General features: G+C 41.8%; 1 protein-coding gene across 4 annotated transcripts in view; it reads left to right on the top strand.

The window, feature by feature from the left end:
* ST6GAL1 (ST6 beta-galactoside alpha-2,6-sialyltransferase 1) overlaps positions 1-18263 on the top strand; it is a 120418-nt gene that overhangs the window by 96132 nt on the left and 6023 nt on the right. For all 4 annotated transcript variants that reach the window (XM_054982402.1, XM_054982404.1, XM_054982405.1 and 1 more), the window contains 4 exons: positions 1090-1789; positions 5058-5155; positions 9586-9687; positions 13357-13531. In XM_054982402.1, coding sequence (XP_054838377.1) covers positions 1141-1789; positions 5058-5155; positions 9586-9687; positions 13357-13531 — 1024 coding nt within the window. In that variant the 5' untranslated portion in view covers positions 1090-1140. The remainder of the gene's footprint in view (positions 1-1089; positions 1790-5057; positions 5156-9585; positions 9688-13356; positions 13532-18263) is intronic.

Raw genomic sequence — 18263 nt, 5'->3', positions numbered from 1 at the left:
CCATTGCAGATTTCTACAGTTTCTTGTGATCTCACTGAGGTTCCTCTAAAGTTACCTTCAGATGCTCAATGTTTTATGAAATCACCTTTTCCACAGCTTCTCCTCAACAGTGCCATTTTTAAAATTATGATCGGAGAAAAGCACTGGAAGCAACTAAACCAGGAAAAATCAGTTCACTTTTGGTTAATGATCTTACTTCAAATATTATAAGCAAGCAAGGATAGCAGTGTTAAAAATATTAATAAGCACAGAAGAGCAATGATTTCTATTGGTGCATGTGACCATGAGTAATTTACATCTGACAAGGAAGTGCAATAGAGTATAGCCAAGTCTAATGCATTTCTCTTTGTATTTTTATTTTGCTTGCTTGTTTGTTTAAAGCATTTATATCCCACCTTTACACCCAATTAGGGCCCTCAAGGCAGCAAACAACAATTTAAAATGTTTCTAGTATAACATTTAAGATGAAAATTCACAAATCTCCCCTTCTATAACAGGAGCATATATTGTTTTGCATCATGGAAGCATCTATGTATGATGCCATGGCCACTTACAAGGGCGGCCCTCAGTGCCATAGACAACTCTTGTGCAAATGGGTAAACATGGATGAACATCCTTGTGCTTGACTGAAGACTGATTACATTTTTGTTAGTATCCTTTCAAATATTAAAAAAAATGTTTTATACTTGGGATGCTTGCAGAATGTAAACACTCATGTTCAGAGCTCTTTTCTGAGAAAAGAGGTGGTGGAACTCAGTGGGTTGCCCTTGGAGAAAATAGTCACATGGCTGGTGGCCCCGCCCCCTGATCTCCAGACAGATGGGCTTTAGATTGCTCTCCGCGCAGCGGCGTGGAGAGTAATCTAAACTCCTCTCTGTCTGGAGATCAGGGGGCGGGGCCACCAGCCATGTGCATGGCCATGTGACCATTTTCAAGAGGTTCCAGAACTCCGTTCCACCACATTCCCACTGAACAAAAGCCCTGCTCATGTTTGATCCACTCCTCACTAGTTCTAAATAGATGAACTTAATTTGAATCCATCCATTCCCTTCCTCTTTTTATTGTGTTTCTTGTATGTTTGTTTTTCAGGTCCAACTTCCAGCCTGAAGTTGATCTTCCCAAGCTGATGTATCATACATTATGGTTCATGTTAACTTGGTTAAAAAATGGATGTATGTCCTCCTTGCATTTCTTGTAGTTCTGACTATTTGTTTGTGGAAGGAAACACGAAAAGGGTATTATTTTTCTTTAAAAGTAGAAAGCCAAACTGAGCAAGTACACATGACACTGTGGAAATGGCGCATTCCAAAACAACGAAATATCCAAGATAAAGCTGTCAATGATTCTAATAAGGTCTTTTGGTCAACCAAAGTTTCCCAAGTCAAAATTAAAGATAATATTTCTGGAACACAAGCAGGAAGTAATTTGGTATCAAAACCTAAAAAGCTAGCAGATTTCATAAAAGTGTGGAACAAGGACAGTTCGTCTAAAAATCTCACCCCTAGATTACAGAAAGTGAGGAAAAACTACCTGGCTATGAACAAATATCATGTGAATTACAGTGGACTACGAAATGCTGCTAAACTCAGCCCAGAGAAACTGCTGTGTCAGCTCCGGGAACGATTGAATTTTCAAATGATACAGTCATCAGATGGTCCTTTCAATACATCAGAATGGAAAGCCTACCTGCCAAGGAGAAACATCAGCATGGAACTGGGCCAGCTGGGCCAATGTGCAGTAGTGTCCTCAGCAGGATCCATGAAGTCATCCCACTTGGGACCAGAAATAGGTTTGTGCAATAGTTCTATAACAGCAGAAGCAACACAATATTGTTCAGATCTTTGACTTTTCTAGTTTTGCTTTTGTGGACTCGGAATGATAATTTGTTGTGCATTCAATGGATGTACTGGTATGGCTATTCCCGCCCCCTCTCCAGATTTCATTGACTACAGATGTCTCTTAGGCACTGAGTGTAGGAACAATCTATAACTTGTTGATAATAATACTGGCCTACCAATGAGTCGTTGTAAGGATTATTGAAATAGTATTTGTGGACAAGTACTGCTGCACCTTTCTACTAGTCGTTCCATATTCCTTTGATACAAGGTTTCCATCACTGATGCAAGGGGGGTCTTCCTTCAGCAGAAAGGCCTCTTGCATCAGCTGAGGGATCTTTAGGCTGGAGGAACACACTGCTCCCAATGAAACAGAATGATAAGATCCAGCCCGTTGTTATTAGGTCCAAGCTGGAGTGCTGGAGGTCTCTCCAGTGGCAGAAAAGTTAGATTGCAGCAGTATCAGCTACTGTCGATGCATCATAAATTGCATTAATTTGGCTGATTGGGGTTCTTTGCCAGCATGAGACCTTCCGCAAGAGCTTAAGCTAAATCCAACACCATCCGCCTGTAGAAGAACATCAGTATAGACATACCCTGATATTACTTGCTTTTGTGGAATAGTAGTTAGGCAGTATGATTTTTCTCCCACTGCTTTGCAGTAACTTTAGGAAAAGTTATTTATTTTTTAGCAAATAAGATGGCAGGTTTATCATTTAGTCTAAATTGTGTTTATGTGGGGTTGATCTGGGATAATATGAAATAATCTTCTACTTCCAGATGACAGCCAGGATTATGTGACTGAAATGAAATTAGAAAAAGGAAAGGAAACCATTTAGCCAAAAAGAATCCTTTGTGGTCTTTTGGGTGTCCTTTAGGATTGGCATGCTGCTTAACTGAGCAGTCAGATACTATCAGTTGATTATTTTTGTTTGTTTGTTTGTTTGTTTGTTTAAATTTGTATTCTGCCCTCCCCGCACCAGCAGGCTGAGGGTGGATCACATTTATAGACATTAAAATTACAAGCACAAGTTAAAACATAATAAATACAATATAAATATTGAAAAACAAACACAAGCAGCACAAACAGTTCATTAATCTATTTCCAACTGTCACTGAAAAATAAAGAAGAAGGAGACTTCTTTTTTGGAGGTGGATGTTCTAATAGGGGTGGCCCTTTCTACCCTTTTATGGCTGGCTGGCAGGGGCCCTGCCCAGCATCAACCAAGCCCCTGGCGGAACAGCTCTGTCTTACAGGCCCAGCGGAATGATAACAAATCCCACCGGGCCCTGGTCTCATTAGACAGAGCGTTCCACCAGGTTGGAACCAGGACCAAAAAGGCCCTGGCTCTGGTCAATGCTAGGCACGCCTCCCTGGGGCCAGGGATCATTAGTAGCTGTTTATCACTAGACCGAAGCGTCTTCCGGGGCACGTATGGGGAGAGGCGGTCCCAAAGATTATCCGTTATTATCTGTTATTTCACTGCCATTGCATATTATCAAATTCTGAAGTCAAGAATTGAAGTAAAATAGCAGTCTCTTGTATTGTACTGGAGGAGTTTGTGGGATCAGTGACAATGGTGAGAAGCACTCTGCTCCCTAGTCTTGTAGGAACCATAGCTACATCATAGCTGACTATCTGTCTCTGTCTGTCCATCTACCTGTTGGTCTTGCCTGTCACACAGACACACACACAGATCCATACAGATTTTGCCAGAGAACTTCTCTCATATATCCTTCCCATTCACCCATGAGAACCTCTCTTCTCCTACTTGTAAATCATGACTTTTTGAAAAACACACCCAGTTGCCCCAGTCGCATGAGTCTAGGCTGGATTTTACATGGAGGGGTGCCTGTGTTGTAATATGATATGCATGTGATGATCATGCTCCCCTCCATTATTAATGATAATTAATATTAGTGCATCTAGACATATTGTTTCCACACACACACACACACTGCTAATAAGAATCTTGATACCCCTCATCATTTAAAAAAATATATATATATTTTATTGGTGCAAAATAAAAAAAAGGAAGCAAACAGAAGACCTAAAAATAAAATCGTGCTTGCTACAAAACACTATTGTCAAATATATACATAGGTATCTATAAAAGATTTCCAAATATCTAAAAATAAGTCCAAACGCAATTGTCTTCTATATGTGATACATTCAAATTCATAAGGTCTTCTATATGTGATACATTCAAATTTATAAGGTCATACAAATTTATAAGGTCTTCAATCCAGTGGGCTTTTGCCTTTTCAATGTTAAAGTATTTTAGCAGCTGTAAGGGCACGATGGTCATTTCCATTGACCATCGGTTAGATTCCAAGATACGGACAAGCAGTTTAACAGTACATTAACATCTTCAAAAATAAATGAGTTTCCTAACACAAACTTAATATAATTAATAACTTCCCCCCAAAGGAGTTGAATGACTCAACATGTCCAAAGCATAAGCTTTATAGATGTGTCTTGTGGATTACACCACCAGCAGTTAGACACTGTGCCTTTACCTTTAGTAAAAATACGTTGTGGTGTCCAATGATATATCCGCGATCAGTTTATTAAAATTCAGTGAAATCATGTCCTTAATATTTCTTCATAATTCCCACTTACTGCTATAGTCATGTAGCATGAGCATGGTATGAACAGAGCACATCATAGTTTTCAGCAAGAGCTCTGCATTGTACAAACAGTTAACACATGCAGAAGAACACAGATAGTTTCAAGAGAGTCAGTCTTCCTGTCAGGCAGAAAGGTGACATATCGCTCCTTAAATATCCAGCTAGCATTCAGAGCAGTAGCATTGTTCTTGGAACTAGGCATTTTGGAAGCTACACAATTTCCACCTAGTCATCCTTTCTTCTTTGGTATTGCTTAATACTACAGAATGTCTGACCTGAGTTTTAATGACTGCTGCTTCTGGGAATGGGGCTCTCAGTTCAGATACAACATGTTACCATTCTGTAGTATTAAATAATAGCAGGGAAGGAAAAGTTAGGCAGCTGTTATATTAGTGGTAGCTATGTGGTTCCCATAAGCTCTGGCTTTAGTCTCTTATATTTGCTTCCTGAACCCAGTGCCTCCTGCTAAGAACTCTATATTTCTAGCAAATATATAGGAAATTGTGTAGTTGGGAATCTTAGCAAAAAGCCTTATTCCTCTTGCTTTTGTTCTCTTATACCTTAATATGCTTTCTTTTTTGCTGTTTTCAGACAGCCATGATGCAGTGTTGCGTTTTAACGGGGCCCCTACCAAAGGGTTTCAGGCTGATGTAGGGGACAAAACAACAATACGTCTAATCAATTCCCAGGTAAGTCTGCCTGGTAGATACATACCAAAAATTACAAATGAGGATGCATTCTGTAGATTTTAATGAGGACCTAGCTTCAGCCATTTTTGCTATATCTATGATACAAGGATTTGCTAGCAAGAATAGTAGCGGAAAGTGGAGGAATCAGCAGTATCAGCTCTTTTGTTGCATTTGCACAAGAACAGAGCTTCTGAAGATAAAAGGACTGCCTCCAACACAGCATAAGAGTGTTAAAGGTGCCAGTTGCACTGAAAAGATAGTACCATCTGACAAAGAATTTGATACCTAATCTCTGTGTGTGTGAAGTCCATCAAGTCACAAGTGACTTATGGCGACCCTAACAAGGGGCTTTCAGGGCAAGTGAGAAGCAGAGGTGGTTTGCCATTGCCTTCCTCTGCAGAGTCTTCCTTGGTGGTCTCCCATCCAAGGAGTGACCCTGCTTAGCTTCCAAGATCTGATGAGATTGGATTATACCATGCTGCCATCCCTCCCCACCTAAGTTCTATAGGTTTTTATTTACTCCTGCTTTTTGGTGGAGGGGGCAGCCTCAGCTGTGTGGGTATTTCATTTGAGTTGTTTCAGGTAACTCTTGTGATACATCACACAACAAAAATGAAGCTTATCATTTACTTTGTAGCCATCCATACTATACGTCAATTGGTAGGTTCATTTGAACACTTTCCTACCTCCAAGGCTGTTCTCTGATCCTTAGCTTCATCTCTGCTGGATTTCTCACCTTAGCTACCTCATGCATCTCATACTATTAAACGTTTTTCACTTTGCTTATGCCCTGTTTCCAACAAGAGTATCAGAGTCCTTTTCCATGGTATCTTTGCAACATGAGGAACCACAACCTTTCTGCTCCTTCCCATGCCACAAAGATAATCTTGGGCTTTCTAGGATGCTGTGATAACTTCCCATGTTGATACTGCTGCAGTTTCTATGACTGGTTACACTAGCAAGGAGAGAAGCCTCCTTTCATGTAATTTTGAAGTTCTGACATTATCCAAGTTGCATTTGCTCCCCCCAGCACTTAAAAGGTAATGAGGAAGGGTCACCAGATGGGCTGCAGGTAGATGAAGAACTTCAGTGTGTGATGTCTTAACCCAAACTCCTCTAATGATAAAGAAAAGAAGAAGAGAGAAACAAATCAACAACAACATACAATTTATATACCGCCCTTCAGAACAACTGAACACCCACTCAGAGTGGTTTACAAAGTATGTTATTGTTATCCCCACAACAAACACCCTGTGAGGTGGGTGGAGCTGAGAGAGCTCCTAGAAGCTGTGACTAACATAAGGTCACCCAGCTGGCTTCAAGTGGAGGAGTGGGAATTAAACCCAGTTCTCCATCATGTTCAATCAGAGGAAAATTCCACATTCTCTGGAGCAAATCTTTCATTAAGAATTGCTGCCACTGTAAAGTTTCTACACTCTGTGCACAGTTCAGTTTGGATACATGATGTTATCCAAGAGATTCTTATGTTCACTGCAGCTGGCCCCATCAAACAGCTTGATTGATTAGAGCAGCAGTAATAGGTGAAGCCCTCTGCTTAAAACCAAATGTGATGGTAGAAGTGGAGCAGCTGAAAACTAATCCTTCCCAAGGCACCTATTCACAGCTATACATGCTGCACTATGGGGAATGTCTTTTCCAGTATTCCTCCCCTGGATAAGTCACTTCTATTGAAAGGAGTGAGAGCTGTAAATAAAGGGTGAATTGAAGGTTAGTCTATGCACAAAAGTAACCTGTAGGTATATAATAATGTTCATTAATAGGTGTAATAGCTAGTGCAGAACAGAAGCAATAAGTGGGATTTGGCAAGGAAGTCACAGACCAAACAGTTTATTTGCCAGTTAAACTAGAATTTGATTAGAAACAGTGCAACAGAGTAAGTCTAGTAGCAGTTATGTAGCAGCTGATGACGAGCAAGATAGGAACTAAAGTATTTCATAGGAGCAGGCTTGCAAATTTGTTTGAAGTATTAGTGCCTAACACTCAGCTAAAAATAGCTTGCGGTACTTGGGTGATGAGTATTAATAAGGCAGCTGAGATACTGGATCAGCAAATTCATTACAGGAAGTTCATGAGAAACTGCCCTGCGCTTGCAGTGCATAAAAATTCGAGGAGGTGAAGCTGATCAGCCCACAGCCATTTAAAGGTTCTTTCTACTTTCACCTTCCATTTCCTGTTCCCCGGCCTACAATACACACAAGACTGTATCTTGTGCTTTTTGCTATGGTGTAAAAACCAATTATTTTCAAACTTTATACTTTGAGTGAACTTTGTACTTTCCAACTCAACTTGTCCACCAGATGAATTGCTGCATGTTTGCCGCAAGAGCCTTTGTGCACTGCAAAATTAATATTCATTCCTCACAGAGCACTGTCTGTATCTGTTGGTTCCACAGTTTGTGAACTGACACTGTGACCCCAACACACTTGAAATAGCCCTTAGTAATTCTTCTTAACAACGAACAGCAGAGCAGATAGTTTCTTGGCCTGCTGTTCGTTGTGAAAAAGTTCCTAATGCAGCTTTAAAATTCAGTAATCTTCTTTTATTATCTTCTTTTATTGGCCTCTCCTGTGGATCTGGCACGACTTTAAAGGCCACTAGCCATCTGATACAATAGCCACTATCAACTTGCAAGGCTTATTCATTCATCAGATGCTCTTTTAAGTCCAAAGTATATTGGTACAAAATGCTGGTCTTCTCAAGTATCAGCAGGTCACTTTTCAGGCAGAGAACTAAGGGTTTAAATGCTGTTGTCTTGTAAACAAGGGTTTAAATGCTGTTGTTTTGTAAACAATTGGTAACAGGCACACAGTAACTTCTTTTCCTCAGAGTATGAAGGAGCAAGTGTGTATTACATGTAGACACATGTGCATGTGGGGTGAACTGTATTTGAAGTTGTCATTCACATGTATTTAAGCATCTGTGAGTCATCTGTGAGAGCCCCTGAGGATGGGTGGTTTATAAATTTAAATAATAAATAATAAAATAAATAATAGCCAAGTGCAGCTTCCTACTTCTTCAGGTGGTGGAATAAACATACAGGTGCTTCAAAAGTGAGGCTGTGTACTGAATGTTAACAAGATGCATGTTTGAGTATTAACATGTCAGAAGATAAAGACACTTCACATTCACAAATCTCTAGATAGTAGGGATTGATTAGACTGGAGCCTCCGGCTACTGCTCTAGCTAAAGAATGTTGACAGTTCATTTAAGCCACAAACAGGCACACATTAAGAACAGGCTAATGGCACTGTGAGTGTGTTTTGAACTTTCTTTAATGAGTATGTTTGTGTGTCATAACAGTGAAGCCAACACTATATGCTAGGTGCACAGGCTGGCTGCATTCCTTCATTCTCCTGGGGATTGTATAGCCCAGAAGAAAGAGAGGTTGTACTATGGCTAGCATCTTCCTTCTTCTGCTCCCTCACCCAGCCGCAGTGACAGTGAGCAGGTGATCCAACGCTTGCTTGCTTTAATTCTCACTACTGCCTCCTGCTGTGTTTAAATGATCCAAACTAATAGGCAGCATGTAGATAACCTAATGGGCTACATACATACATGAGTATATATAAATTTTAAAGTTTCCCTATTCTTCCTTTTGTTACCCCATCTGGATCATCTCTCCTTTTGTCCATGGTTAGATCAGTGTGGGTTTGGAGGTACAGTTATCACACAGGGCCAGATAAATGGACTAGTTCACCCAGAAATTCCACTTTTCATTCAATAGTAACTGCAGCTCAAAATGTGATTTTCATGAAACAATCCCAGCTACAGTTACACCCTCTGAAACTATTATAGATGTATCTAATTTCCAACTATGGCCCCATCATAGAAATCAAACCCAGTTTTATGCAGACCTGAGAAAAATCTAAAAACACAATGATGGTAGGAAATGGAACAACTTCAGGTGGAGGGTTTTTTTTTAAAAAAAAAGTTGCTTAATGGTGAGTGAGACTACGTTGCACAATCTCAGCCACTATTTTGGATTGCTAGGCAACCTTATGCAACATTATGAGGGGTCATTGGCAGTGTCCTTGAGGCTGAAAGCAAGTCACATATGTTTTCAACCTCCACATATCACCTAGACAGCAAAGACTCTGCCAGCCAGGTGACTGGCAGTGACTTGGGGCTGAAAACATGTCATGTGCCCCCAGCCCCCAGCCATTACTACTTAACCAGCAGGGTCTTGGTGGTGGCTGGGAGCTGAAAGCACATAAGGGCACTCTTTCAGCCCCAAGCCACCTCTGATCACCTGGCCTGCAAGTCCATACTCCCCTGGGCCAAGGCCAGGCAGAGAAGGGAAGAACAGGAATTCCCTTCCCCTAGGAGTCTTCATTCTGTGCTGTTTTAAATTTCCATCTGCATTTAAATGCAAAACTGTATTAATCTTTTATCACTTTTGTAATTCTAAGCTTATTACTGTTGAAGAACAAAAAGTGGTCACAGACCCACAGTATAACACTGGAACCTTAATTGTGTGGGACCCAGCACCATATCATGCAAATATCCATGAGGTAAGATTGAGTTATATAAATTTCAGGATAACCATATAATGGTGTATCAGATCAGATGTTAGAAGTACTAAAGGTTGGAAGGGTGTTAAAGAAAAGTCTGGTTCTATGGATGTCCTTAGTTCATACATATGCCTTTCCTCTAGCTGTTTCACAATGAATTTTGTCGGTTTTCATTGTATGACACCTCATTGCATCATAGGTAGCCTAGAGAGCCAGCAAGGAACAACAGCCAAGGCTTGGGAGAAATCAGCCAGGTCTAGGTAGCAAACAGGCAGAAATTGTAAAAGATTCGTATTGTTTAGGCCAGTGTTTTTTGAACTTGAGTCTGGGGATCCATTTGAGTCCTTGAGGGTATTCCTTCTCATGCCCATTTAGCAAATATGAGAGCAGTTTTCTAGGAATGGAGCCTGCAACTCGGAGAAAGCAAAAAGAATTGGTTCCCTCCTTTTTTGAAGGCCCAAAGCTCATACAGCTGCTACTAGCCACAGCACCTAGCTTCCAGGTCACCTCAGCCAGAAAATGCTCTAACAAGCAGTAGCTAAGCACTGGTCACTCTGTTTGGTTGAGTAGCATCAAGGACCTGGGGGGACAGTCCTAATGCAGTTATCATAGTTATTTCTGGTATAAAACTGAAACAGTTCTCATTATGTTTCCCAATACAAAGATTTCAACAAAGAAATCGATATATGCCACGCTGCATCCATAGTTTTCAACTGAATTACAAAAGTTCAGGTTTTGTGTTATGCTGTTTTTTTTCCTGTATCTCTGAACAGCGGGCCTCTTCCCACCCCTGTTCAGCTGGCCTCTACCTTCAAGTTATTAACAAATTAACATGTTTCTTTTGTTTTCTGTTATTTTCCCTTCCAATCCTGAGGTGAAATTGATTAGAATTTAGGTCAGGGCCTTTTGAATTGTAGCCCTATAAAATTATCTACCTATATGACCTTATCTTGTAGGCTATGTATAGGCAGTAAAACATTTTTCTTAAATTTACTTTTAAATCTTAAAATAGGGTCTCACTGTCTTGTTTTGAGCATGCAAGAGGACTGAAGCTTCCAGGGGGGCATACTTGGAAAGGGGGCCATTTAGTATATTGTTATGAGGGAGGGGGCAGCGTAGGGGAGTGCCACTTCTTAAAAATTAAAATAGAGGGATTGGGTTGCTAAACTTTGAGAACTGCTGATCTAGGTAAAGTCCTAAAACCTGATGTTGTCATCGTTAACCAGATCAGAGTAAACGAAAGGACTAAAAAAGGAAAACTACAATAATTGGTGTTCCCACTGCACTTAAATAAAAATTTTATTATTAAGGAAAAGTACAGCTATGAGGGATTTTAGGATGTGCCTTTGGTCTTTTTATAGCTCCTTTTAATCTTCCTTTTTGTTTCTTGTGGTGATCCAGGGGTCTAGGACTCTAGCTAGCAGGCCCTGAGCCCTCTGCAGTCTTCAGTTGCCCTGGGAGAGGCTGGCAAGGGCCTTAGATCTGGAGAAGGGAGGGGGTTTCTGTCACCTTGTTCTTACACCCGGGCTTTCCTTTGCATCCTGGAGAGATCCCAGGATGTCCCTTCTGGCCTACCAACTGGACCCCTTATGAGGCCTACTTGAAAACTGGTACAGGCTCCGTGACAGTCACTTGACTCCTGCAGGATGGCTAAGCCTTATGGAAGCTCAGAGAGCAAAAGGCTGTTAGGTCAGACATGATCATCCGTCTCGGTGGTGCCTTAAAGGGGCTGCCATGCAGCACTGGACCTACCAGTGGGACTGGAAACAGCCTGAAGATTGGCCGTAGTGTTCCTCTTAGCCCCCCTTAGTCACCTAATCTCCAGGGCTGGCTCTGTCACTGGGAGGGATCCCGGTTCTGAATCTTTATGAAACAGCATAAATGGATGGAATCACTGTAGAACCTGAAGAAACATCATAGCTCTGCAGTTGGACTTAAAGGATTAGCCTTATTTGGGTTTTAACTGGAAATGTTTTTTAATTATTGTAAACCACCTTGAACCATATAGAAAGGCAGGATATAAATTTATAATAACTAAATAAATATCCCCAGCTGCTCCCTGTAGAGTGTTATATAATAAACATGTAAATGGCTAGAAAGTATTCCCATACAGTGATATGCACAGAATAGCACTAGATTGTGTGTCGCATCCATATGATATAATGTGCATTTGTGTACATCTTATGTACATGTGAGTGCAGCTAGAGGGAGGGAGAGGACTGTGAAGGTAGCCAAGTCAGCAAGAAGGTCTTACATGCTTATCAGCAGAGATAAAATTGACAAGCTGTTCAATTTCAAGCTCATGTATGCTGAGAAAAAACACTGAAAGACTGGATTGAGCATATGCTCAAACTGAAAAAAATTACAGAAGCAATTCGAAAGAGAATCATACCTTTTAAATGCCTTAAAGTAGTGTTTTCTTTTTTCAAAAACATTTTTCTTGATAAGCTCCCAGCTAATGCAGTTTTTTTAAAACATGGCCGCAACACTCAGAATCCCTTCATAAAGAACAATTAGGATTCCTTGATTTTTTGCATTGACATTTAGCTACAGAGCACTTCTTGGTTGTAAGGGTTACTTTACAGTCCTAATAATCCATCTAAGTAGAAACGTTGGGAACAACTTCTGTTCTCTTATGATCTGGATGCAAAGGATAATTTGCTGATGCAGCAAAAGTCCTGCCCTGCAGCAGTGGGACGATATGAGATGGCCCTTAGGCTTCTTTCAGTGCCATACTATGTGAATTTCAGGCCCAGCCATAACAGCCACTTGAGGCATGAGCTACCACACCAGGGTGACAATTTACCACTTTCAGTCTCCATCTTATTTCCTTCCCTTAAATACACAAGCTGTGGCAGCAGAAGAGTGATAATGTGAAAATCGGTGCAGAGGAAACCTTTATCATTTTTTCTGCGTATATGCAAGAAAAGATCTATAAAATGGATACAAGATCTATAAAATGGACCCACAAGGGGAAACAAGATTGCCTCAGAACAGCTGCCTCTTTTACACAATGTCGTTCGTAGAGTGTTAAGAGATTATAAGTATAGGTTTTAATGCATTTATTTGCATAGCATTCCGATTTCACTTAAACGAAGCACTTTTTAAAAACTAGTAAAATTAATATAATCTGAGTTGGATCCCCTAACAACTGTGTGTGGAAGGCACGGATCTTTGCTATGTTCTCTTCCCCTTAGCAGTCCCTTCTGCCCCTGGGAACTAGACTACAAGGGGTTGTGGGCCACACAAGTCTTCTGGCAGAAGAGGCAGGCAGGAAAAGTGATTTTGTCTCCTTCCACCTCCTCGCTGCAGCCCCCAACCCACCTTTTAATTCACATTGGTCTCATGACTCCTGGAATCTGATTTCTAGATGACCTGCTTGGGAAAATGGGACATAGCAAAGATCCATGTTCTTTCCACTGGTATATGTTAGGTTCCAGTCCTGTGATTTCAATGGAAAATACCATTTAAAAATTGTCAATCCATCCCCATATCCAGCCGAACGTATTTTGGCAGCATTGATAACCAGTTGCTTCAGCCATTGTCACTCTTCTGATACAACTATTTGTGTATGGGTGGTGATGGTAAAATTTTTGAACACATAACCTGGATCAGGCCACTATGTATTTTGAGTATTTGTGAACAATTGACTTTTTTTTTTATTTCTAGTGGTACAGAAAACCAGATTACAATTTCTTTAACAGCTATAAACACTATCGAAACAGACATCCTGAGCAACCGTTTTACATTCTGAATCCCTATATGCAGTGGCAACTTTGGGATATCCTTCAAGAAAACTCACCAGAAGATATCCAGCCAAATCCACCCTCTTCAGGAATGCTTGGTATGTTACTTGCCTTACAAAGTCCTTGGTTTATTTTTTGTTCTAATGTGAGGTTGGCTCCAAAGGTGCTCTTCCACCAGTATTAAAGCACATCTGCCAAAGAGGACTGCTGTTGTCAAAGGAGGTAAGTGATTTTTGCCCATTCTCTCTCCAAGTGCAGACCTCTGCTTTGCCCCGTGTTGTTTATGAGGATCTCCTGCAGGGTTCTGGGGGCTGAGTGAGCATCAGGGAGAGTGGAGGAAATACCATTCTGCAAGCTCTGCTCCACTCATGGTGCTTTGAATCCAGCCAACTGTGCTTCCTGCTTTTGGCAAATACAAGGCAGAACTAATTGGGAGGGAGGGGCAGACTTAAAATGTTTAAAGTGATCCATGAATATTTAAATAATTAGGGTGAGAGTAATCTGTATTTCTGTATTTGTGATGTTTACCATAAAAGTGCAATTACATATGTACAGGGGTCATTTCGTAGAAAAAGAGCTGGAGGAACTCATTAGCATAACTCGTTAGCATAACTCATTAGCATATGCCACGCCCCTTGCCATCGCCAGAACTGTGTCATTGGCATAACTGATTTGCATATGCCACGCCCCCTGACATCACCTATCCTGCCTGTTTTGGACCCAATCCTGGCCATTCAGGGCCAAAATTGGGCCCAAAATAGCAAAAGGGGAGGCTGAAAATGGCCTAAAAGGGGCCCAAAATGGTCAGGATCGGGCCGCTGCTGAGTGGGAGAGTGATCCACCACCTGTCAGAGGCCCGATCCGGGCCGTTTCGTCCCCAATCCAGGCTGAAACGGGCCCAAAATGGCCGAGAGTCAGGTGGGCGGGGCCACCTCACATGTGACCTCTTTGGGGAACTGCCGGAACTGCGTTCCTGTCCGTTCCCCCTCGAAATGAGCCCTGCATATATACAGTGTATTTGCCTCAATGCTTTTTATAGTGCCATCCTTAATGGTCAGAGGCCATATACTGCTGACTAGGGGATGAGACTGGGAAAGAACTATTGTCCTCTTGCCTTGCATTTAGGCCTTCCTGGAATACTGTGGGAAGCAGGATGCTGAACTAGATGAACCTTTAGTCTCATTCAGTCAGACTCTTCTTATATGCTATCTGAACTTCCCCAGCAGTTTTCTTTGTTGTTCAAAATGCTACTAAGAGAAACTGATGAAAATCACTCACTAAAAGAAACTGATGAAATCACATTAATTAGGACTCAATCTTTTGTTTCCAACAGACTTAAGGTGTTTTCAGTTTTAAAAAGAAATGCATGTTTATTTGTAATCCACGATGTCTTTTTTTCTTGATTTGAAATGGAAATCACCATGCTTACTTAGTTGACACCAGCTGTATACTTATTTGAAAAGAAAAATCTTACATTGGATAATGTTAACTTGCTTCTGTGATAAAAAGCTTCAGCTGGGATAAAGACCTCTTTTTTAACTCTTAGTGTTGAGAAAGCTTTGTTTTCACATCTAGAATTGTTTTTAGGATAGGAAATGTTGGTTTTCTCCAAATGGGATTTTCCCCCCTCTAAAAATTACATCTAAGCAACCTTGCTTTTAGTTAAGTAACTATTTATAATAAATGAGGCACAGCTCTCAGCTCTCAGCTGAGTATCACACTCGCTATATTTTTTAGCTCTGTTTGATCACAAGATGGCGCAGTTTACACAGTAAGAGACTGTCCCAAAGAAGCATATTTACAGTTGGTTGTTACTGAATCACTGAGGTGGACAAAGAGCCTATAGTGCCTTGCTTTGCTATGGATGGCAAGCATAGTGGAGCTATTCAACTCTGCCCTGCTTTGGCCAAGCAGATACCATCATAGCATGAAATGAGACAGGTGATCTGTAGCGATGATGCCACAGATAATACTTACATAGGGTTGTTGGATCCAGCCAGCATTTTCATACATCCTTGCCTAATTCCCATCCCTACAGCAGATCCCATGCCACGTACCTTTTGTCTGTGCAGATCCCATAATCCCCACCATAGCCTTTTTCATGGTCAGAATGGACCCTATTCTGAAAACTGGTTGGACACAACCCATAACTTTATCTTCATTCATATATTCTAAATGGATTCATATTTTTAAAAGATGCTGCTGTTCTGCAAAATAAGATGTATTGAAAAGTCTGTTAAGAGATGGAAGATGGAAGATGGCACTGGCACAGCAAGTCTCCAAATGATGATGTTCTCTGTGCAGTTGACATTGTTACACTCTACATATGTAGGACCAGTACATTAACTATGAACTGTTCTTCAGTAGCAATCATAATACAAAAGTCAAAGGTGAATTGAGAAAGAGCAAGAATACTGAAAGGTGATGTGTCTTATGTCACAGTGCTACAGGGGACTGAAAAATAGAAAGCCCTGAAATGTCCTCGTCTATGTATATTGTCATGAATACGGCCAGAAATAAAGCTTCTTCTAGACTTGACTAGAGATGGGCACGAACTGGGAAAATGGCGGTTTGTTGTGGTTCATGGTTCGTCGTGCTTCGCAAACTACGAATCAGCATGAAATTGCCCAGTTGATGAACCAGTTTGTTTGGTTCGTGAAAACGTCACTTCCGGGGCAGCAGAAGGTCTGCACAGACCCAGATCTAGGGGAGAGGCAGGGTGGTCACCTGACCCGAGGTCAGCCCCTTTGCAACTGGGGTGGCCGCGCAGGCCTCTTCCCCAGCAAATAGGCGCTCGTGCGTGCCTGGCTCACCTGCTTGTGTTTTTGCTGTCTCTGGTGATGCTGAGGCGAGAAGAACTTGAGGTGTGCCAAAGGGTGGAAATGCAAAGAAAGCATGTGGAGGGGGAGGAGAAGGGCTCTCCCGCCACCACCCCAGCAGGCACCTCTAATTGCTCGACAGGCCTGGAGCTTCGCCTCCTTCATTTGGCCCAGGCTTTGGTGCATTGGGGGGGGGGTTGTGGTGTGCTCTTCCTCTCATTTCTACTGCAGGTGGCTGCTGCGAAGAGAGTTTCTTGAGGGCTGCAGCACACACACACACACACGTTGTCATCCAGAGGCCCTGCCAAGGCAGCGTGTTGGACGCCTGCTTCTCTTCTGCTTGCCCTGCAAGTACCTTGGGTGGACCTGCAGGGCACAGAGGTCTGAAAGTGCTTCCATGAGTTCAGCACTGAGGTGATGATTACCAAGACCGGGAAGGTAAGGGGCGGGAAGGCCCTTGGCCTTGGCCCAGCAAAAAAACCACATTCTTCACATTGAGGAAATTGCCAGACTTCATAGCAAAAGTGTACCATCCCCTAGGTATCTCCCCACTTCAGGATTCCCTAATCTCTCCCAGGCGTGACAGTGCAAGTCTAAAAATACTTTCCTGTGAATAAGCCCCACTGAAGAAAGTGGGACCTGTTTAGGATTGATCCCTGATCCCCTCTCCCCTTTCCCTCTTTTGATTCTCAGCTGATCTCAGTATTCTGTGCTCTCGCCACCTCTTTAAAGGGGATCATAGAATCATAGAGTTGGAAGGGGCCGTACAGACCATCTAGTCCAACCCGCTGCAGACCATCTAGTCCAACCCGTGCAGGATCAGCCTAAAGCATCTCTGACAAATATTCATCCAGCCTCTTCTTGAAAACTGTCAGTGAAGGGGAGATCACCACCTCCCTAGGCAGCTGATTCCACTTTTGAACTACTATAACTGTGAAAAAGTTCTTCCTAATATCCAGCCGGTACCTTTGTGCATGTAATTTAAGTCCATTGTTTCGGGTCCTACCCTCTGCTGCCAGCTGGAACAGCTCCCTGCCCTCCTGTAGCTAACTTTGAATGTTGCTTTAAGTTGTAAGATAATTAGAAATCCAAGAGCATGAGCCTTTATCAAGTGGAACAGCTGATATGATTTTAAAAACTTTAAGAAGAGCCAGTTTGGTGTAGTGGTTAAGAGCAGCAGGACTCTAATGTGGAAAGCCGGGTTTGATTCCCCACTCCTCCACTTGAAGCCAGCTGGGTGACCTTGGATCAGTCACAGCTCTTGCAGAGGTCTCTCAGCCCCACCCACCTCACAGGGTGATAGTTGTGGGGATAATAATAACATACTTTGTAAACTGCTCTGAAGGGTGGTATATAAATCAAATGTTGTTATTATTATTATTAAATATAGGAAATTGAATTGATGGGGCGCTTCTTTGAAAGGGTTCCTTGCTTGTGACCTGCTCTTCTTTGGGTAAAGTATTTTTATGGACTTGTGTAACTGCTCTCCTTTAACTATTTAAGTAGCCATATTGGGTGGTATAAATTTATGTTGAGTTAGTCAGTGTTAAAATAATAAATAAAGGAATAGCTGTAATAAAGGATAAAGTGGAAGGTGAGATTCTCTAATAGTATCACTTGCGTGCTATACCCATCACAAAACTAAAATGTTGTTGAGGTGTATCTCTTGTCAGGAGTTAAATGATCTGATCTGATTGATTGATTGATTGATTAGATTTTTAGCCCGCCCTCCTCGCAAGCAGGCTCAAGGCAGGTTACAATCATAAATAAATTACAATAAATAAAACCAATATAATACATCTCAGTACCAACATGGATTTCAGCATTCCAGATGGTGCACCCTTCTTCCTGTCCCTGCCCACCATACACAAGGGAAGAAAAGGGTGGAGGTGTGGGTTGGTGAAACTCTTAACTCCTCAAGCATGGGGAGGCAGATGGACCATATGCTCCCCCCACTGGTAGGAGACCAGCAGGGAGGCTAATTAGATGGATCCAGTGCTGGCCTCAACCA

The sequence above is a fragment of the Eublepharis macularius genome, chromosome 6, assembly GCF_028583425.1.
Source record: "Eublepharis macularius isolate TG4126 chromosome 6, MPM_Emac_v1.0, whole genome shotgun sequence".
NCBI classification, from domain to species: domain Eukaryota; kingdom Metazoa; phylum Chordata; class Lepidosauria; order Squamata; family Eublepharidae; genus Eublepharis; species Eublepharis macularius.
This window is presented reverse-complemented; position numbering and strand designations above follow the sequence as displayed.